The sequence below is a fragment of the Lonchura striata genome, chromosome 3 (assembly GCF_046129695.1).
Source record: "Lonchura striata isolate bLonStr1 chromosome 3, bLonStr1.mat, whole genome shotgun sequence".
NCBI classification, from domain to species: domain Eukaryota; kingdom Metazoa; phylum Chordata; class Aves; order Passeriformes; family Estrildidae; genus Lonchura; species Lonchura striata.
In genome coordinates this window covers 7623797-7646813 of record NC_134605.1, presented here as the reverse complement: position 1 = coordinate 7646813, position 23017 = coordinate 7623797, and the positions used below count along the sequence as shown (strand labels likewise).

General features: G+C 40.5%; 1 protein-coding gene across 3 annotated transcripts in view; it reads right to left on the bottom strand.

Annotated features, from left to right (window-relative positions):
* Window positions 1–4989: 4989 nt before the first annotated feature.
* Window positions 4990–23017, bottom strand: part of SUSD4 (sushi domain containing 4) — a 69782-nt gene continuing 51754 nt past the window's right edge. For 2 of the 3 annotated variants that reach the window (XM_077781862.1, XM_077781863.1), the window contains exons 6-9: window positions 9519–9710; window positions 8862–9006; window positions 7243–7625; window positions 4990–6068 (exon numbers count right to left, since the gene is read on the bottom strand). In XM_077781862.1, coding sequence (XP_077637988.1) covers window positions 5869–6068; window positions 7243–7625; window positions 8862–9006; window positions 9519–9710 — 920 coding nt within the window. In that variant the 3' untranslated portion in view covers window positions 4990–5868. Of the gene's footprint in view, window positions 6071–7242; window positions 7626–8861; window positions 9007–9518; window positions 9711–23017 lie in introns of all 3 variants that reach the window. The other variant, XM_077781864.1, reaches the window with a different exon arrangement.

Below are 23017 nucleotides of genomic sequence, written 5' to 3'. Positions count from 1 at the left end.
AGTCAGAAGTGGATGGTAATAAGGAACGTTAAAAATAAATCCAGCCTCATTAGGTTAGAAAGAAAAAAAAAAAGAAAAAAGAAAATATGTGAACCTGACAGCTCAGCAACTCTTTAGTTCAAGCAGTTATCCAGGGGACAAGAAATTCATACTGGAGTACCAGGAAGCAGGCAGATGAAGTGACCTGCTGTGCACCCTGTGCTCCCTAACTGGACCGTATCAGTGCCAATTTTCTGAAAATGTGAGCTCACCAGATTCAGAAAGGAGGTGGTCTTTTAAAAGGTCTTACCTTAACAACACCCTAAAACATGAGCAGATCCCTAAAGCCTTTGGCTACCGCTGTTTTCATAGGAGCATTCACATGCACGTGTGAATATCACCAATGAAAGCTGGTGAGCTGACAGTGCTGGGACCAAGGCACAGACACAGCACTCATGAGGCAGTGTGGGCTCCCCTCAGTGCCCCTCTCTAACCATTTTCATGGACCATTTGCCAGCAGAGTGAGGAGCTCCATGTCCCTTCTTGTCCTCTCTGCTGAGAACTTAAATGAGCAAGGCAAATAAGAGCAACCTCTTATATGGAAGGGAAAGTGTCCTGCTGGGTTCTGCACTGCAATTAAGCAACTTGTTTTGCTTCCCAGCATGACTGGGGTGGCAGATGAAACTGGAACAACAGTATTAGTTAACAAAAAAAGCTGAGCGAATAGAAGGATAAGCAGAGGAGAAATAAACGCAAACACAGTAAAATAGAAAGAGTGATTCCAAACTTCATTGTAAGCAGAACCAGTCTGATGACAGAAATGCAGAGGTGAAGGAAAAGAGCTGCTGAAGCCTGAAAACTTGGAGGTTTGGGCTTGCCTCTTGACTTCCTTTTGAACCACTTGTATTAGACAAAAAGCTCCCTCTGTTCTTATTGGAGAACATGGGATATTTATACATGTCCCCTGGAATTTTTTAAATTTTAATGTCTTTTCTTGCTTCTCCAAGTTTCTGCTTAATATATTTTAGCAGGTGAATGCCATTTTCCTGGGTTATAAAATATCTTCACATAGCAGCTACCCCTGCCCTGCAGGGCAGCCCCTTTGCCTTGCTGAGGAAAGGTGCGAGTCCCAGTCAGCCTCATCCATCCAATTTCTGTATGGGGTCTTTGTGAATTATTAAAAGTCTGCTCTGACGCCTGGACAGAGGATAATTCAATCTCAGCTCTTTCTGTTGCTGTTAAATAACCTATCTTCCTGTCCTGGAAAATGTAGGGTTCGAAGAACAGTCTGTGGGCCACTATATAATAGTAGTGAGGAGAGAAAGCTGGATGTACAAAGTAAGTTATATACATTACATGGGGAGAGAAGGATTTGTTTGTCTATCTTGGCTGCACACTTTGGCCTGGGAGAGTGATAGGCAAAGCAGAGCCCATCTCCCCTCTGCCACAAGGCTTCCCCTCCTGTGTAGTACAATTCCTTTGGGAACTGTGTGAAGGGACTGGATATGTCCTTGACTATGGGAGATCCCCCTGGGTTTGGGGCAGATGTTTACTTGCTTTGTAACTCTTTCTGTCCCCAAGTCATGCCTGGGCATCCACAGGAGATCAGGAACAGGAGCTTGAGATGTGCTTCTCTCATCTGTGCTACTCCCCCTCTGTCAGCTGAGGTGCTAAGCTGTGCTACCATCCACAGCACAGAGCAGGAAGGAACAAACAGCCTTTGGGCACGGGAAGCAAGTTTTGCATAAGCATGACAATGTGCTCTGTGCTCCAGTTGCCTGAGCTGCTGTTTCTCATTGAGCTCAATAGGTGTCTTCAGATAATTGCCAAGAGAGGATTTACTTCACCTAGTGCACAGGGAGTATTAGCAGGGCTGCATTCATTTAGCTGCCTAAGATAGACATGAAGACTAGAAAATCCCAAGTTTGGATTTGTCACAGAATGAAATTCTGAAATCAATGTCACTTCAGTGCAACAGGGTTTAATTCACAGGATTTTATTGGAGTTCAGCCCACCCTACATAAAAGCTTCTGTTGGTGGAACTGGGAGTATTTCTGGCTGTGGTTTTGATGAGCACTGACCAGTGTGCCCAGTACCATCAGTTTGGAATTAGTCTATGGGCAAAACTGGGCATCAGCCAAGTTCAGTCCTCACAAGCTGGGAACCATGCAGAGACAGAATGAGAAGGGGTCCCAAAACTCACATTGTGCATCTCCCCCAATGTTTTCCTGATCTCCACTTATTTAAAACAGTCTTTAAAAATCCCTCAGAGGTTTTTACAGCTTCTTCAGACCATCTCTCTCTCCTAGTAACCATTCCTGTGACTAGAATGTTTTCCCTAATATCTAACCTAATTCTCTCAAACCTCAATTAAATCTATTATTCTTGTCCTACTTATATGGATAAATCCCATCTTCTTTGCAAAATATATTTCTTACAGAAAACTAAATTTCTGTGTTGTCTTTGGTCTTCTGTTGTTCACACTGAACACTACATAATCTGTGACCTGTGAGGATAGGACAGGTTCTTCCAATTCTCTTGCTTGATTCTCTCTGCTTGGCTGCCATCCAGCTGCACCACATTGCCCTTGAAGAGGAAAAAAATTGCTTAACATTTGACACACTGGCCTAGCTGAGGCCTTACTAGTGCTGAGTGCAGCTGAACAACTGCTTCATGCATTTTATAAGTTACAGTTCTGTGTAAACACTCCTGTGTTGACATTTAACATTTTCAGGACAGGCAGGTTCTGTTGACTCATGCTCAGGTTGTGATTCACTCCCTGCAGGGCTCCTGTGAGACCTTGGATCCCTACCCTTCACCCAGCATTCTGCAGGTCAAGCCCCCATTCGTAAGTCAGTGTTCAGGGCTGACACACTGCTTACTTCTGCTTCTCTTTTCTCATTTTTAGAAATATTGGCAGAGTGAAGCCAGTTCTTGTTTTCCTTTCCTGGAGTTCTCAGTTCACACCCTTTATCTCTCTGCTGAAGGCACATGGGTTGTCCATCTTCACTAATTCCTCACCACCAAGGGTTTTCTGGATCTGTTTTATTTCACATCCAGTTAGCTCAAGGGAAAACAGCTTATGATCTGCATAAGATATGCTAATCTTCCCATCTGGTCTCATTTACACAGTGACAATCCTGCTGTGGTCATGGCAGCCCTCTTATCTCTTGAGGCCATGAAAAAATCCTGAGGTTTTAGGCCAGGGAGCTGTGGAATTCTCCAGGGTGTCCAGAATTGCCAGGTTGCTGGACAGGCTGAGGGCACCTGGGGGCAGCCCCCAGCCCAGGGTGTCACCTTGTGGGTTGGGACACAGGTGTGGATCCAGAGGCAGGCAGTCCTCTCATGAGAATTCAAGCCCTATGGGGAAAAAAAAAAAAAAAAAAAAAAAGCATCAGAAAAAATCCGCTCTTTCATCCCAGATATTCAAGCATGCAAAACCCCCAAACTCAACCATACAAATAATTCCTTCCAAAACAGCCTTTCAGGAAGTTTTATCCAACACAAGCAAAAAATGGTAAAACCCTCTTCCCTTTAAAAACTGTATTTAGCAGAGTCCCATCAAAAGGCTATCAAGCAAAATTAATACATCCATGTTTTCTGGTGAATTTGCAGTTCTGCACTTCTTAAAATAAAAATGGTCTAATAAGTCATAAATTTACATTTCTTCAGTTACCCTGTCTGGCTCCCTCAATAAAATGTCTGCAATACAATACACACAGCAGTGTAAATCTGTAAAACCTCAGAACTCCAAATATTAATCAAGAAGCTTTCATAACTGAAATTAATAATTGGAGGCAAAAAAAAAAATTAATAAGGGATGAAATTTCATGAGCCACTAAAGACCAGCAAAGATGGTTTTCATAATATTTTATAAGGCATTTTAAGCAAATCCAATACTTTTAAATGGTATTATGAAAGTGAAATCACATAACTGACTGGAGGCTTGGGGCATGCTTCAGTTCAGGGTTGGTTTTACAGCAGTCCTGTCTTGTTTGCTGGACTGGTAATTCTGAGCCTCAGTTGGTTGTGCAAACACCTCTGGAAAGCTTGAGATCTAAAAAGGAAAGGGTAGCCAAGAAAGTACAAACACCTGATAGATACATCTGTGGGATAACCTGAGCATACAGCTGCCACTGAGACAATTCAGGAGAAGAAAAATGCAAATATTGTCTAAGCAAGGATGGAGGATAATATGGAACATATCTAATTTTTCAGTACCAATGGCTGGGTTTTCATCAATCTTACAGTAAGATAATTGACAGAATTACTTCTGCTTGCCACAGCTTTTGGTCTGTTTTTGCTTCTTGCTGTCATGTACAGTTGTTGACAGGATGCTAATAAACTTGTCTTGAATACTTGCAGCACATCTATTATTCCACTAGCCTGGCTCATGAGAGGGGCCACTAAATGCTACCACAATACAAATAAATCATAAAACAATAATGAAAAAATAATAGAGCAGCCTGTAGTGATCCTCTATTCACAGCAATAGAGATATTATTAATTTACTTTGTACATAAAATCAGAACTCAGTCATGTTTTCCCCTTTGGGTTGGATTAGCCCACATGATGGGAATCTCTGTCATTAACACACAGTAAGTTATTCCTTCAAACACTGCCAGTTTAAGATGTTTCATCTGCACAATACCAAAAATAAGACAAGAAAATCTGTTTGGATTTCAGTAAGTATGTGAAACAGCCAGGAATTTTCCTGACAAAGAACAAATAGCCTGTACCACCACGCAGTGAACCCCTCACACAGGCTTTAGCACAATGCTCTGGCCCAGCCTGCAGAGCAGAGAAAACCCTCAGTGAGACCCACATTGCATCTGCAGATGCTGTGCCCCTGCTGCACTCATCCCCTATGCTCTTCTTAACCAAATTTCCAGCTGGATAATGGATGTAAAGCTGAAAATCCTACAGGACAGGTGTTCTGCTACCTCCTACCTTCAGGTAGGAGCTGGTGAAAGAAGTGAGGAAGGAAAAAAAAGGCCAACTACAGAAAAGTCAGATAAGTCAAAAGAACTGAAACTCAGCTTTATTATTTTTTTAAAAAAAGTATTCTACAATAATGGCTCAGAATACTACCACAATGTACAGGGACAAGGCAGTGCTCTGGGCTATGACTGTAGATTACTCGCATATATATATATATATATATTTAAGAGCTTAAGAAAGGTTGAAACACAGTAGTTCAACATTTTTTAAGCATGTATTTCATAATTTTAACATCATCTAGATCTCTCATATTACAGCAGGTTTTATCAAATGCAATGTAGTCACAGAAGTCTTGCATAAATACAAATATTTATATTTTACTTTGAATATTGTCTATGATATAAATTCTGCCTTACCTTAAAAAAAATCTCCAGATCATTATGTGACCTGGGAGTCTTTCCTTTTCTTTCTCTTTAAGAGTTTTTAAATATATATATATATATATTTATATATATATTTGCTATTGTACATCAAAGTATATATGAATCCCATCATTTCTGTTATATTTTCTGCAGACATGGTCTGAAGCAAAATCACCAACAACTAAATCAAAAACTTCCTGGTTATCATAGGAAAGCCAAAGAGGATCTTTCCTCTTTTTTTGTGTGTTTCAGTACTGATATTTTTAAACTTGAAAGGATTCTTCATAAACTAGAGATCCAAAGATAATTTAAAGCAGTCTTTATAAGCAAATTTACATATTTTGACATGCTTTTGTGAGGCAGTTAGTATCAAAATCCAATAGCATTTCTTACAGAGCCATATGACTTTCTGCGATGCAGATACACATTTCATTTCTAAAAAGCCACAGTTCTTTTTCTACATCTGCTCTCATCAAATCCCCAGGATTCATTCATAAAACTGCTGCTGTTCCAAATGCGGACGCTGTTATCCCCGCTGTGGATTGAGACATACATCCAACCTGGTGACATCATCGTGTGGAAGATTGGTAAGTAGGAAAACACCCTCCCCAAATCCACAGAGAGTCTTTTCTATCTCTGAATCCTCATGATTCATGTCACCCAACAGTGCAATGTGACGAGGACACGACTCAGTGCAGGCTAAGGGTCTTCTTCCATCAGAGGAATCTCTAGGAGAAACAAAGAAATAGCATTGACTGCTGATTGCAATTTCGCTTTTCGCTTTTGCAGAGTATTATTGTCATCAATTCTACAAAACCAAAACCAAAATCTGAACAAGACATGGGATATTGCCAACTATAGACCCACTCAGACTCTAACACCTCTATGAAAATTATAGAACTAAAACTACACAGATTTTCTCCAACAAGTTAGGATCACAAAAGCTTAAACACAAACATCCTTGCTACTACATTAATCACTGAAGCAGCAAAGGTGGAAGGGACTTTAACAGGCAGCCCCACAACTTATTCCTCTCCTTCTGGCTTTCCTGTTTCCCTTGCGATGCCAGTAAAACTATCCAAACCCCTCTGAAGCAGAAGACTTCCTCTACCCAGACCTTCACCCACACTGAATTTAGGACGTGGGGCTTCAGCTCAGTGACAATGGAGAGAGGGATATGAGCCTCTCTCTCTAAATGTCTCCAAGGAATGCCACCCAGTTTCCTTAACACGCTGAACAGCCCCAACCAGAACTCCATGAAATCACGTCAGTACAGCTCATGTTTGATTTAAAGGCCAGCAGTAATACATGGCAAGCTCCTTCCTGACACACAGACCAGTGGCACGTTCTTATGTTGTGACTTCCGTGTCCATGGCTGAAGGCTCACATGCCTCAGATGGAAGGAACATTTTGCTGGATGCACAGACATGATGAGTTTGCTAATAAAGGCTGCTAATTTTGGCCCAGTATGAAAATATGATTTATTTCCTCTTTCAAGGAGAAAATCTTGTTATTTGCTGCAAAAGCCAGGGTATGTGAGAGAGCTGTGAACGTAGGAGTTGAGGAGCAGATGAACAGACCAGCACAGGCAAGATGAGGGTTGGCTTTGCTGCTGTACACAGGTGTTTGCTGACATCTCTGTTGATGAGACTGGGGTCTGGACAGGAGCCTTCTGGCCTGGCATTCAAATCACATATACCAGAGCTAGCAAGGACATATCACAGACATGAAATTCTATAACCATGGAGTTTTATGATTTACAAAAAGTTTCGAATTAAGGTGTAGACAGAACCATGGAGAAAGTAGGAGCGAATCAGCTGGGTGAATTCCTGCTCTGCCTGTACAAACAAATGATGTCCCCTGTCCATGGACTCACCTATTGCACCTATGCAAGACTCACCATCTGTGATATCGATCCGGGGACTCGTGGATGCAGCGTCCCCGTCAGTGCTGTGGGATACGTCAGTTCGATCTGAGCCAGGAAGTGCTTCTGCTTGGCACGTCATGGATGGGTACAAACTTTGGAGCAGTTCAGAGGAACCCAACCTACTGTCACAGGCCTCATATTCACTGGGCTGTGTGTCTGGAATCCTGGGACCGGGGTAAGCAGGGGGATTCTGATCTTCTGACTGCAAAATATGCCCCTGGTCTGTGGCAGATGAGTATCCGGGTGCCAGGGCATTCAAGCCACTGCTGACAGCTTCATCGTAGGAAGGCAGCATGACAGGAACACCATCCACCACCACAAAGTCAGGGTCACCCATGGAGCCCTCCTGGTTGCCTCTACATCAAACACAGAAAGGTTATCACAGAGGGCAGGGGCATGTCAGCAGTACCTTGCAGCAGCTGCTGAACTCCAGTAAACACATCAATTTCCAGTCATGCTGAATGAAGCTACAGGGTCATCCACATTCACAGAAATGTTTGCCAAACTATGCTTGGGTTGACAGGTGGAATCTGTTACAACTGGAAAAAATGAAACCAGTAATGGGAAAAACAGTTCCAAGGAGGGAAGGTAAACAGGTATGTGGAAGAGATAGGGAGCACCATTTGCTATGCTGTGCACAGTAGGTATCATGGATATAAGATCAGAGATGTAGTTCACCAGGAAAAAGTGTCTGAACCCCTGGCAAAATGTACGCTAGAGCATAAAAGCGTTTACAGCCCAAGTAAGTGGGTGCTGAGATCACTACTGCTGGATGAAAAGGGTTTAGTGGCAAGACTTGTGGCCTCCTTCAGGCCTTGCTTTCAAATGATGGAGGCTTCCTTAACCAGTATAAATCTGGCTTCTTTTTTAAGGAAAACATTCCTATTAATTGGGAAAATCCATTAAACCCTAAAGTTTCTGCTTAGTAGCCTATTAAACACAGTATAGTCCAGGCAGGAGGGAATTGGTCCCAGGTACTTTTAAGATGTGAAAACATCTGAAAAGGAGAGGACTGAAAGCCATTTTAGTAAGCTAGACAAGTCTAGGCTATAGGCCTTCCTCATGGAGAGCACTATGTCAATCAATGACAAATGCTCCCAGCTCCATGATATTTTATGGAAACAAAGGAAGATACAGGAGATGTTCATAAATCATGATGAAAATAACACTAATGGAGGTAAAGAAAACCTTTAATATAAATTTGTCCATAGAGAAGAAAGAAATTCTTTCTTAAAACTTACATTACTAAGTCTACAGTAGTTAAAAAATTAATTCCCCCAGCACCTGAAAACGAGTACTTAAAAATATTGTCAGCTATTTTTACAGGCAGAAGCAGCAGCTCTCAATAGAAGAGTGGTAATTACTCCCAGAGTGAATCTGGCAAACCTTGCCTTTTATCTTAGCTTCATGAAGGATTACTGCAGGTTTTTGGGGGTGCCCTTCCACACCAGTGGTTCAGGGACTTCTGCTCAGAGCAGAACAAAGTATCTGCAAGGCTCATGAGCTGCTCCATCTCTCCAGCAAGGAGTGCTGAGTGTGAAAACTGAATCAAACCCCTCAACCCTCAAAATAAAAAAGAAACCAGTACAAACCGTGGAAGGAAATGTGTCTTAAATTTGGTCTGGAACATCCTGGCTAAAATAACCAGTAGCAGTACTAATAAAACACTGGTAGCAGTAAATGCCACTATTTTCCATGTAGTTAGGAGGGTCTCCTGTGTATTTGGCCAGGTTTGTTCTGTAACAGAAAGAAAATACAAGAGTTGTGCTTGTATATTCCCATTGTTATTTTATATTCAACACTACTCAGAAATGACAGTTGGGACTGGATATTTTTTATATGCAACTTGTAAAAACACACATAACCCCTTTGCCATGTACCAAAAGCAGTCTTAAAGCTGTCACAGAGGCTGGATCTTGCTTTTTCCCCTCGACTGGTCTTTTATACATGCAATCATGACCTTAGCTTGCATACATATAAAAATATCCAGATGTTAAAAAATACATTTGAAGAGGTAATGATCAAAAAGGTTTAGAACCATTCAGAATCTTGGAAATGCATTATGTTTAGCTTTTTTCAAAACCTGAGACTCTTGAAAAGGAGCTCGAAAATAGCAGCATCTTAAAATCAATGCTCATCACTTAACCATGAAACAGATGAAGTTCTCCAGGCATTGCTAACCTACAAAATTTGCTCCGAAATGAGGGGCTGTAAGACGAGAGGGCTGTTAGGATAGGACAGTCCTTTACCTGTTTTGACACAGTACACTTGGTAGGAGGGGAACCACTCTCCATACTGGCAGGTGATGTACTTGTAGTCATTGGTGAGGGTGTAACCGGGGTCGCAGTAGAACTCCACCACCGTCCCGTGGTTGTAGCGCTCGCAAGGCCGCGGGTGGCAGATGTAGTCCCCGTGACTCACCATTGGAGGTAGTGGACAAACTTGGGCAAACAAACAAAGGGAAAAGGAGAAGGACATTAATGCCAGCAACCCGCCACTGGGCCGCTTCAGAGTGTCAAAATGCAGCAGGCACACTTCAGGCTCCCTCTCGGCTCCCTGCGGTCATGGGTAGGTGATGGCCAGGTGGCCATCCACACCAGTGGAGGATGCACATGCCAGGGGGTCACTGAGGTGGGATCTGGGAAGCTTCCAACCCACTGTGGGAAGAGGAGGGTGAGAAGAAGGCAAAAAGGGACACATGCCCATCAGGTGGCTTCATGGGGATGGAGCAGGGCAGTCAAAATAAGGAGAATCATGCTCTTCATAAAGCATTTATAATTCAGCTGTAACATGCTATTTTTTGTTTCATTAACATAATTAAATGGTTATATGCATTAATTAAATCCTTTTAAAAAATAAGTTTGCCATCAGCAGTGCTGCAAGAGATGCAAAGCACCTAGTGTTGCTTAAGCATGTGAAGTCTGTATCACTGTAATTTTATTAAGTTGAGCTTAAAGTCTACTTGGTGGTATTTGTGTTTTGTTATTTCTGAGCAGCCTGACTGATCTCAGTGGGACCACTGGTGGAGTGAGGTCTTAAATATAGCAGAGGCTGAGCCTGTGTTAATTAAGTAGAGTGGATTATTTAGGGTTAGGTAAATAAGAGAGAATTGCAATATAAACATGTGGGACCTTTCCTGTAGGCCCTGGAATGACAGCCTAGGCAGATGAACTCCATGGAGAACTGAGGGAGCACTCTGGAAAACAGCAGTGGGGAAAGCAGCTCACAAGCAGTATTTTTACAAGAGGAAATTTTCCACGGTGTAAGTGTTGGTTGATTACTGCTTTCTTAAGTGCTTCTAGCACAGGGCAAAAAAAACCCTACAAAATGTAATGATGTTTCAAATGACTGCATACTGACCCAAAAGGGCTTCAGTTACTGGATGGCTGCTTTTATTTCCCTTCAGAGGCAGTTCCTGGCTGGCTCAGTGCCCCATCTACAGGCCCTTCCCTTCACTTCATGCCTCTCCCATGCAGGCAAGACCTGCTGCATTGATTTAAATAATGAAAATGACATCTCTTGGAAGAAGAATCTTCCCAGAAATTACAATTCAGCTGCTTCTCCCTGTGAATCTTGTTACATGAATAATGCATTTCATAAAAAAAATACACAAGATATTAAATGAATCTTCAAGAGAGGCTGATTACAATGTGCAGCAGTGTCTATTCCCCATTCTCTGGAGATATGGTTTTGTTTGCATTTTCACTGGCAAGGCTTAATAATAACTTGAAATCAGAGTAAGTAATTCACATAAAAATTCACATCCTCTACACGCTTTCCAAAGTCTCTGGGCCTACAAGAAAGAGGAATGCTTCACTGAGAAGTCAACTCAAGACTGAAAACAATTTTCTTAAGATTAGGGTAAGGTTGTCAGACTGAAATACCAAGAAAGCACCTATTAATAATTCTTGTATATAAAAAGAAAATGATCAGTGAAAGCCATGATCCTGGCCTATTATAAGGAAATCTGTTATATTTTTATTACCTATGCTTAGAGCGTGAGAACAAAGAGAACAATTTAAGCTCCTCTGCAACCGAATTTTGCCAAGCTCTGGCAGTGCACAAGAGATGTGTAGGTGTCCACAACCTTTCTGGCAATGAGCAAGTAGAGCACACCTTATCACAAATTAAAACACTCAGAAAAAACTAATTTTCCCCTCCAGCAATGTGGCTGCTACATCATCCCTAACCTCTTAATGTCATCGAGAGCCAAAGCAGCCTGCTGAATAGAAAAATCCCTCAAAGCTGGCATCCCAGCAATGTGGGTCAGCTCAGGAATGACACATTTCCAAGCAGATTTAAAGCTATACGCTGTGGGGACAACTCAGATATGGAGCTGTCAGTCTGTTTACAAATGGAGGTGTATTTTATAACACCCAAAAATGAGAGTATCACTCTTTGTGTAGGACATGTCCCCAGCACTAAAAAGGGTGCCACTCGTTCCAGGGACACATCCATATTTCAAGGGAAATGCTTGTGTATTGGTGCTGCCTGGAAACTCCTGCAAACAATTTTTTATTGCCTTGCCAAGTATTAGTCATGAATTAGTCAAGGTTTATGAAGTCATACCTGCCAACAGCTCCTGCAAGAAACACTGGGAACCAACAGATGCAATGGAACAGGTTTAAACTGAGGGCTTTTAGCTCAGTCGAAACAGTGCTTCATTCTTATGTCAACTGGACTGCAGGAGCCAGGGATTCTAACTTACCTGGAATGTCACTCACCACCTCCCTGAACTTCATATTCAACCAGTTTCAGGATCCCTTTAACACTTCCATGGGCAAACTGGCCCCCACGCATAGAATTCAGGTTCAAAGCCTCTCTTCATAAATCAAGTCAAAGGTACATCACAAACAACCCTAAATGAATTCACTTTGAGCTCTGGGCAGTTAGTTATATACTCAGTCCTTTTCTCCACTCACTTCATTCCCATGATCATCCTAATCCAAGATCCTTTAAAGGTGTCCTGTGGAAGAACAGCCAGCAAGTGGCCTTGGTTTTGATCATAGAAAAGAAAGATTATGAAAGTCTGCAGGGCAGCTGAACTCTCTTGGCTCTCTTGGACAGAAAATTTTTAGTGCAGAGCTGGTCACCTTATAGAGTCTGAACCCTTATTTGTGCCAGATGCCAGGGTATGATAGTGGATTAAAGGAATGTGTCAGATCAAATATGGAGAGAAACTCTGGTAACAAACTTAAGGTCACTGAAGTTTTTTAGGAAATTCAAAATTTTAGCATTCCCAGTGATGAACCCTAATCATGTACAGGCCATGGACTTCAGACAAATGCATCAAACTCACAGAATGAAAATAGCCATAAACTGATTGCCATAAAAGCATATCTGACAGGTTAATTTTCACTGCCAATGCACAATAGCAGTATGCACAATAATCATAGAAACAAGGGAATTCTACTGCAGAAAGTTCTCACAGATCAAAAAAAGCCTTAAGTGCTGTTCTTAAATATGATACTAAAGCTTTACTACCAATAGCTTTCAGCATCTTCACTTTATAAGGCTTTGGAGACTTTAATGCTCTAATTACAACATCCAGCATGGATAATCCAGTAGTATTTTCTGACGACCAGCATTAAAAGACCACATGCCTGTGTCCTTAACTTTGGAGCTTGGCAGAGGGACAGACATAATTTAAACAGTGTCTGCTGGCAGTCCTGCAGCAGGTGATCCCAGGTCTTTGCTGTCTTTGTACAGCAATCAGCCACAGACTGTAAGGGGACGTACAGGAACTTTATAGCTCAGCATTCACAGCTGAAAAGTTGAATCATTCATCAAAAAGAAAGAGCAGTTGTGTTTATATGGCAAACAAATCCCTTGCTGCATGCTCAAGGGTCCTGTTACTCAAGGAAGTTGAAGGGAAGAATTTCTCATTTGATTTGGTGGAGTTCCCTGCCTGCTCCTAGGAGCTGCTGGAGCTGAGGGCTCTCTTCTGAGATCAGCTTTATGCTCTGGATGATTTTAATGAAGGATAGCACTACCAAGAAGAGCTTAAAACCTGGGGAGCTGAGCTTTGTGTTACCAGCAGTGTGGCAGTGGCCTGGAGCAGAGGCAAGGGCTGGTCTGCCCCACGGAGTGTCCTCTCCATCACAGCCTCCACAGAGCCACATCCCTTGGAGCAGGGCCAGGGGAGGGTGGCACAGGCTCCATTCCTCTTTAATTGAGGAATTAATGAGGTTCACCCAGTGATTTTTTATCTACCCATTATGGTCAAGAAGCTTTTTAAACTCTGCCTGGAGGATGCTGCAGTAATTCTGCAGTGCTGACACTGGAACTGGAGGAGGGAGGGAAGATTTCTGGCATTAGCATATTCTCAATTAACATAGATAGCACAGAATAAAGACATTGCATGACTTTTTAAAAGCCACTGGTAGAGAGATAACAGTGGAGTTACAGATATTTACCCTGCTCAAAATCCGTTTTTTAGTCAATGTTCAAAGGCTAATCGTTTTAGTCTGTGGTCCAAGTAGACAGGTGGTAAATCACTCAGGTTTTGCCCAGTACTTTTTATGTAAGCCAAAAACTAAAAGCAAAAATGTCTTGAAGTATGGGACCCTTACTTATTAAAAAAAAAATAAGGGATAGGAACAAGTAAGCTTATTTTCCATCTGTGATTATTTGTCTCAAGCTACTAGTTCATCTTTTGTGTAGGACATTAATTTCTTGGTTAGCTGGGTTAGCAGAAAGCCCCAGTGTAAGGCCAGCCATTTCTGTTTGACACAGGGATGGAGAAGATTAGAGACATTTGCACCTTATAAAGAATAACACCTCTGCCAAACACATAGTGAATGCCTGCTCATTATGAAAAGAATGAGAACAGATTAAGATGAAATTTCCAGATGAGAAAGACACAGATAAAAACCTGCCAGTTCCACTGTGCAGGAAAATGCTGGTGTGTCTCAGAGAATCATCTGAGAAGGGGAGACACTCTCTGCTTTGCTCACAAACTGAAAGAGAACAAGAGTTTCTCCTGACCCTCACTTGTCATTTTTGTACACATCAGGACACTAATTATCACCAGGAATCTGGACAACTGCCACTGGCTATGGCATCCAAACCAATGTTAAATTCAAGCTGTCACTTACTCCATGAGAGCAGAGCTGTGTATGTCCCAGCAGGTCTGACTCTTCTCATTGAGAGTGGCCAGATCCCCACCTGAAGCTTTCCTGGCTGGCTTCTGGAGTCTAAGGAGGGATCCTTTTCCATATACTGCCCTCATATAAACACATGCTTAACCTGAAAATTGTATTTTTTCCAGGAATATAGACATTGAAGATTATGTTTGTTCCTTTTCCTGCTTCTTTATGAACACTGTGCTAATAAACGTGGTTTCTTGGTTCCCTCAGTGTCATCACCCTTCATACCTTCAGAATAAAACAAATCATCAACCAAGAAGTTTTTCTTTCATATTCAGAAGAATTCCTGTCCAGTTCACTTGCCAGACCTGTCCATTTTCACAGATATTACCAGCAAATGAATCACACCTGTACTGCACAGTACAGAGCCTGAGGAAATTAATTCTGCACTTTGAATACTAAAAAAAGGGATTTTTCTATTCTATACTTACATTTCAATTTACAGAAATGTACAAAACCCAGTGTATTTTATTTCTAATACAGAAAAAAAAAAACCCAAAAAACCCCCCAAAAAAACCATCCCATTAAAATGTCCAGTATTCTAAGTAGGATGGAAGAAAACTACTGGACTTGACCACTCATATCCAATCAAAAGCTTGAAGAAGAAATTTTGAGGTTTGTAAAAGGAAGGAAACAGCAAATCCAGTTGCTTTTAAATAAGCCCTGACAATACATCTCCTTCTAAGAACAGCTGCTTAATGATTTTTTTTTTTTTTAATGACACTCTTCAGGAATGTAAGCAGAACAGGAAGCATTACTGGAGTAAATTTTCATTGATTGTGAACATCAGCTTAACAATATCCTAATGAAACATTCCTACAACAAATTCTGCTGGCACTGTGAAGGGAAACTTGGTGCCTATTGCAGCTGTACTGGAACAAACTCAGAGGCCATTGAATTTATGTTCTGAAAGTGATGCCATGCTTTCAGGAATTTTTCTGATTTCTTGTTCCCACAGCAAAAAAAAAAGAGCACCAAGAGTAATAACAGAATAGAAGGTTTGGTGGAAACAACTGAGCAATCATACATAAATCCTATTTAGGCCTGACTGAACATGTAAAGTAATGAAGATGCAAGATGCTTACTTTGAACTCTCAAGTTGCCAGAGAATTTATTTCCTTAAAGCCTAGAGCAAGAATTATTATTTATATTGTATTCTTAGCCAACAGCATCCAAATTCTTTTCAATCTTAACCTTTCTTGATTACGTAACCTTCACAATTTTCACTTTCTACTGAAAAGACACCTGACAGGTAAGCAATTTCTTCTCAACCACTCAGCAAGCCAGGAACGTACCCCAGGTCTCCTGGCTCCAGACTGCTGGCTGTACCCCTAGAAAATCATCCCTGGGTAATTCTGAACCAGCTTTGACACTGAGGTAAGCCTTTCAATGTGCACACAGTGAGAACTTCTCACCTTCTACAGAGTGTGAAATGAATTGAATAATCAAGTTTTTTAAAGAAAAGCTGCTTCTCTGGTCTAGATTTGACAAACACCATCTTAATGAGAATTTCATGAAACATATTTTAATAATAATTTAATATTAGCTGATTCCAAAATGGAAACAGACAGTGTTTTACAATCACTTATGGTACATGCTTCCTTCCTGGAACTGCAAATTACACAGTAGGTTTTGCACTTCCAGTCAGTTGAGCTCCTACAGGAGCATCATTCCAAATTCACACTCAACCTCACCAACTCTGCCCTTCCCAGCACAGTACCCCATGAAACATTGATATCAATGCTGAAGTCTTAAGTTTCAAATGCATTTCACAACAAATACAGGATGAAGCACACTCTAAGTGATATTTTCCTATAAAGTCTAAGTTAAACAGTGAAAGTTTCATTTAAACTACAAAAAAACTGATGACAAGTTTTCAGCTAGAGTTCTAAGACTTCTTTTAGCAAATGGCCTGTGATTATATTTAAGGAAATATTTATATTCATTATTAACATGTGAGTGCTTAGAGCACTGTGGTCTCATTTACAGCAGATAATTTTGGCTTTCTTCATCACTTTCTTCCAATTTTGTTTCTTTCTTCCCTCATGCATGGATGGCTTTATGATCAACAATGGTCTTTTTAGGACTTTGAGAAGCAGATGCTGGGGACTACACAGACATTTTGCAGGAAGGACTTAGAAAACTCCAAAATAAATCAAGGCTTGGGTATTTGACAGGCATCCCAGGATAACCTGAAGACTAGAAAAGGTCAAAGTGCTGAGAAGTATGTTGGATGTAGAGGGAAGAGAGAGAGCAGTCAGGAAGCTGGCTAAGAAAACCAGAGAGACAAAGGCTCCTGTCAGGAATGTCTGAAAAAGGCAGTGCTCACTGAAAGCAGGATGTATCAGTGGGTTTTTATGTTACTTTAATCTCTCTCTTTTTTTTTTTTTTTTAAATAGCTTTTTCTTCTCTGTTATAAGCCACAATCCCTTGAGTTTGTGTAGGGTTACCTACACCAGTCATCAGGGACTGATGGAGACAAGGAATGCTGGAATAGACAAGCTGTAATCCTGGATTTAGCTGAAGGCTGAGGACATCAAGCTATACCACATGAGGAAGGAAAAAGCACAAGATCCCATTCCCAATGGAGAGCTACAAGGAGAAAAAAAAAAAAAAAAAAAAAAAAGAGGGGTAAAAGAAAACCAGCAGATGATCTTAGCACTGTAATTCTGTAATTTCACAAATCATCTTACAAGACCAGGAAGGCATGGAGGAGTGTTGCTTTCTGTTATTTATGTTCAGTTCCCAAGTGCCTGCCTACACTGATTGGTGAAAGTACCATCCTTTAAATACTGGGTTTTATCTCTGGAAATGAACAAGGAGTAGAGTTCCTGATGCAGAGTCTGTAGCTACAGTTCCCTCTATTTGAGGAATATGTTCTGTGAGTGCACCATATCTGTAAAGCACAGAGATGTTTGATTTCAAGGTAGGCAATGTGTTATTTTCCCTTCTAAGCAGCCTTGTCAGATACAGTTAAAGATTAATATCATAACCCTCAGGAGGAATTTTTGTCTGCTTTGCCCCATCTAACTCACAGTATATTCAAAGCACTATGGATAAAACACTACATGGATCTGGCAGCTAATATGGAACTTCAGGGCAGAAATTATGGCTCCATGAACAAGTTGGATGTCTGGTTGATTTTGGAAATGCTAAGGAGTTTCTGAAAGGTACACAGGGGATAGAGCAGGGGTAAAACAATGATTTACTGTGGAAGTCCTGTGCAAAAAGCAATACCAAAGACATGAAAGAAACAGATTACAAGATGTTAGTCTATTGCTTTCTTGAAGAACTACAAACAGTGGAGAAGGCATCTATTTCAATCCCAGCCAAAATCAAAGAAGATTTCTGCAATGCAAAAAAGGAGCAGTTACTAAGAAATACAATGCAATTTCTGTTCTTCAGTGTCTTCAACTTGGAGCCTGTTCTCTAAACCCTCCATCCCTCACAAGAGAGGCAAAAAGCCCACTTTGTCGTGTATCCATTCTGTCTTGGGTTTGGACTATTTTTCTTCATGTTTCACTTTGTAATACAGCTGCTGGGGTTAAGAGATTGGATTACTATTTAGCAGAATAACTTCTGCTAGACTTCTCTGTCTAGCATTTCATGTCTCTGTGTTCCTTCTGAAATCAATTCTTTTCCACACCTCTTCTCTTCAACTGTGGGTAACAGATGAAGTTCAGCATTTTCCAACAGAACAAAACTCCAGATACTCCAAGTTAAAGTGCTCATCTTCCACACTCATACATGGATGCATATAGTTTCTGCACTCCTGGGTGATGAGTGAATCAATTGTCTACAGTGCAGAAACAAGAAGAATTATTGAATGACTTTTTCTAAAGAAAAATATACTCTTTAACTTCTTCATCACACTTGCTTTCCATGACAAACACCCCCAGGGTGAGACACTGTCAGCCTATTTAGTCCTTTGGGTATCAGGCTAGAGGTGTCACTGCCATAAAGGTGTTGCCCTAGTAAAGGTCCTTAGATATATGGTTGTCTGCTGCTATTTCAGCATTTACTGCTGGTTGTAGTTTCTGAGTCACACATTTTGCTGTAGGCAGTGAAATACCACTGTAGTCAGAGCTATTAAAAACCAGGCTATCAACGTGTCCTATGTTAACATTAACTCAGTTAACCTGGATGACCTCTTTGGCTGTTGAGCAATATTTAATTTATTCTCCCTCCTGCCTGCTGGATGAGTGGGTGCAAACCTAAACCAGAATCCTGGTATCTACCTCACTTAATTTCTCAATACCACAGTGTTTCATAACTTGCTTATATTGCTGCCCTCTGCTCCCTCTACAGGACTTCTGTCTGTTGGAGATGTGCTGCATCAACATTATCATCCCTGAGGATACACATCAGTCTGTCATGTTGAAATTTATCTAAAGCCTTCTCAAAGTCAGCAGAGAAATACAGAGAGAAATCCATTTGTACCAATGTATAACATCTCAGGCTTAGGATTGCTTACTTTGTCCTGTTTCCTGAACATAAATGATTACAGGCTGACTTCTATCCCCTTTTCCTCAGAGTGTTGCTCTATGTTCCTTCAAGAATTTAAAAGATTTTAGGTGCCTAGTTTATCAGATAGACACCTTGGTGTCAATCACTGTTCATGGCATTAGGAATTGTTATGGAATAATGTAGATCTGTAAAGCTTTCCTTCAAAGTGTCCTGCACATAGTTGGTAACAAAGTTTCAGCTATTTTGTTTTGAACTTCTATAGGCTATGGCACTTCATCTCTAATCTCACCGTCTTCTGTCATACCCTTTTCTTTCTAGGCTCTAAGTCAGATTTATCAGCCCTCCTCTATGAGTGTCTATCCCCAGGCTTGTGAGAAGAAAAATTTCTGTTCTGTTCTGTCTTTCCAGAGTAGTTTTTTCTCTGCAGCGTATATTGTTGGTTTTGATTTTCATCTGGCTAGCCCCTTTTTATTCTCCAGAAATCTCCTGGTGCTCAGGTAAAGGGGGTTGGATTCCCTAGCACTTCTGGCTTTGTTGTAAAAATTCTTAATTCCTTCCTTCTCCTACCTTTCTTCCATAGTTTCCATAATTTTCAGAATCCTATCAGTACTTTTATGGTTACTTAGCTTTGCATCTTTTCATCTACTCTCACAATTAGGTGGTTTTATATTCCAGAATTCAGAAGGAAATACCTTCAGGTTTTTTCTGGGTTTTTACTCTCTTCTGTTTATTGAATCTCCCCTTTGAAGTCCATTCCTAATGTTTGTTTCATTTTAATTTTGAATCTACCTACAAAAATTTGAAATTTTCTGTTTTACATTCTTTCAAGTTTAACCTCAGCTAGAGAATCTGCTGGTCCTACAAAGAGAATGAAGTTTTGATATTGAAATATATTTGATTTCTTGCAAGACCAGCTCTTCTGTTCAGCTGGGATGAAGGTAAAACAAGACATTCTAGATAACAGGATCATGTCTATTGTTTGCAAATTGAATCAACCTGTTTTCCCTTTTACTCTTAAATACAAAGCCGGGAATTCCCGATGACACTATCCATACAACTGCTTTATTTTCTGGCACTATAATCAAATTCTCCCAGCCCTTCTTCTCTTTATCAGCTTCCCTTGCCACTCCCCACCCTGTTCTTTATAAGAACTATTCCTTACATCTCCCTGGAAGATTTCCAGAGGGCATAAAAAATTAAAATACAGACTCCAGATGGCAAGGAATGTAATTGTATGCAGATCATGTTCCCAAAGTACTCATAGCCAAGGGGGGATTTTTCAGTTTGGTTTGAGGTTTCTTGGATTCAGGGCTTTTGGGGTTTTTTGTTAGGTTTTTTTCCCCCAAAACCCTGTATAATATCTTCATTTACTTAAAAGTACCATACCATAAACATTTCCTGGTTTAAAATGTTTCATTTCACAGAGTTCCATACAGGTATGTTTTCAAGTGTTTGTCTCCCTCTGATGTTTTTGGAAGCTGTTTGATTTGTTTTACAATTAATATTTATACCCTTTGTGGTATTCTTCACTCATTAATTCTGCACCCATATTTTGCATACTAGGTTTTACAGAAGGCAATCACTAACTTACATCAGTTTCTACAGATGGATAATTAACCCCAAATTTGTAATTTAAAAATCATATTAAAAAACCCAAAGCCCATTTTTCTTCAGTTTTCTTGGAAGGGTCTGTTGAGTTTGAGTAAAAAAGAAGGTTTAAAAAGTTTCTGCATAATTGTGGAATTCCTCTAGAAAATAAAGAAATTAAGAAAGTTAAAGAATAAGAAAATTCAGTGTGAAGATGATTCATCTTATCCTCTAAATGACTGCAAAATTTTCTAGAACTGGTAAAACAACACTGTTTCCTTTACTGTCCTTCCCTGATATCACTCAACCATTTCAGCTGAAGCCACCCATATGATTCAGCTTGAGGCTGACACTCAAAAGTCAATCCAAATGTTTTAAATCTGGTAAAGGTACAAGCATTTAAGAAGAGGATCTCATACCAGCAAACACTTGGAAATCTGAATTAGAGGCATCTTTTTTTTTTTCCAGAGCCATAACCACTGCCCTGGCCAGATGCAAGCAGCTGTTTCTGAGCAGTGGCTGCTCAGCTCTGCACTGCTGGCTGCTCTCCAGTGCCAGGTGACACAGTGTCTGTGCTCTGCTCTGACTAAAGCAGCACTGATTTCACTTACCAGAAAAAAAACCTCCTTCCCTAACAGCAAAAATGAGTCTCTCACCTGAGCTGGTGGAAGCTCCATGCTCACCAATATTGAGGGTAAAGCTGGGAATCATTAGAAAGCCTGATGTGCAATAGGAGCTGCGTAGTCCCTGGTGTGATCTTCTATTTAAATAGAGCTACAAACCCTTCTTTCAGAATTTATTTGCCCTAACAAAGAGGAAAAAAATCACCAGATTGATGTATAGTATTTTGTGACTACACAAAAGTTTAGGAAATCCCTTCTGTGGAGGCTTCAACAAGAACATACATCTAAATGAGGAAGCTGTAAGCAGCATTGTTTATAGGAGAATAAAAGCTCTCAAATGTTTTGCTATAGCTTCCTAGCAGTCATTTGCTTTTAATCATTACCATATTCAAATACTGAGTAGGAAATGTCATTACAATATATTTTTAATTGAACATGGAAAGAAATAAATGGAATTAATTTGTTGTTTGCAGATTTCCTCCATGAAAAATCCTGCTTGGTGAGATTACACTGCACACATAAAAGGAATGCTGAAAAATGAGCTTGACACTGGAATGCAAGGTGGAGAGTAAAAAAATATGCAGGGAAGGAATTTTGTCCACTAATTAATTAAGATTCCTGGAGACTGGCACTCCTTGCATAAATCACTTGAACAAACACTTTCAAACAAGGGCATCTCGAGTTGATTTACCCTATCTGGATTCATTTTGAAGACCACTGCACACCTGCTGAAGCAGCCCTACAGCACAGTTCACAAGGGGAGCTGTCAGGAGTGACCTTTCAGTGCTGCTGGAAGCTCTCTCTCCTCCCTAAAGCTGAGCAGAGCCAGCTCTTGCAAGTTTTGGTCTCCCGTGGTTCACTGAATGAATGCACTGATGGGATGCCCACGTGAAACCACCATGGCAAGTGCTGGCATTTAAAGAGAGCAGTAAGAAAGTGATACAAAGGGAGGCTGAATTGAAATCAGAACTCAGGAGACCTCTCTGATGGCCTTGGTCCACACACCAATCCCCTCATCACAGATCTTCATAGCTGAGTGGGGATGATAATTTTTGACATGTAATTTAAAATGTATATCTGTCAGGGCAGAAGCTCTTGCCTTATGTTTTAAATTGTCAAGAAAAAGAACCTCTCTATGACTTCATAACAGAAGCAAGAAACAATGAGTACATGAGTTTTCTCAGGTATTTTGATAGCAACTGGGATGCTCACCTGTGTTAAGTGACAGTAAGACATAACTTTTCCTACTTCACACGCTTGAGTTTCATGCTGTTATCTCCCTGTCATTTTTCTCAAATCAGTTATATTGTTTGGATTAAGCCTAACAGGGCCCTTCTGATTTTTTAATGTGTTTTCCATGCTATAAACAACAACAAACAAGCCTTCCAAAAATGGCTTACATAGAGCTGACTGAGGATTAATCTTTCATGGTGAGCTAAATAAACAAACAAAAATGTTTTGTCATTCCAAAATTGCAAAGGCATTTTTGAATTTTGGAACTCGAATTATCAGCTAAAAATAAGGATAATTTAATTATTTTTGTGCAGTTTGTCTCTTTGTTAATGCTTTTGGCAAATTCTTGCACTTCCAGAATGCTTAACATTTAGTTCAGTGACATAAGCAACACGTATGAATTCCTATAATTGCTTTTAGCTAATTTCTACATATAAAGAGCTTCCTTACAGGCTTGAAATAGAACAAAAATGTAGTTTTTTTAGGGGAATGAAATGCAGAGGATGTATTTGGATTCTCAAGACTCCCTAGGATGTTTCATTCAAGATGTGAAGATGGAGGAGGGTATTTTATGCAGTTTTGGTAATGTATGGAGCAATCCATGGGGTCTCACTGTTTTAAATGTCTGGGATGCAAATACAAATGCACTGCAACACCCTCCATCCCAAATCTAGTCACAGATTATTCCTT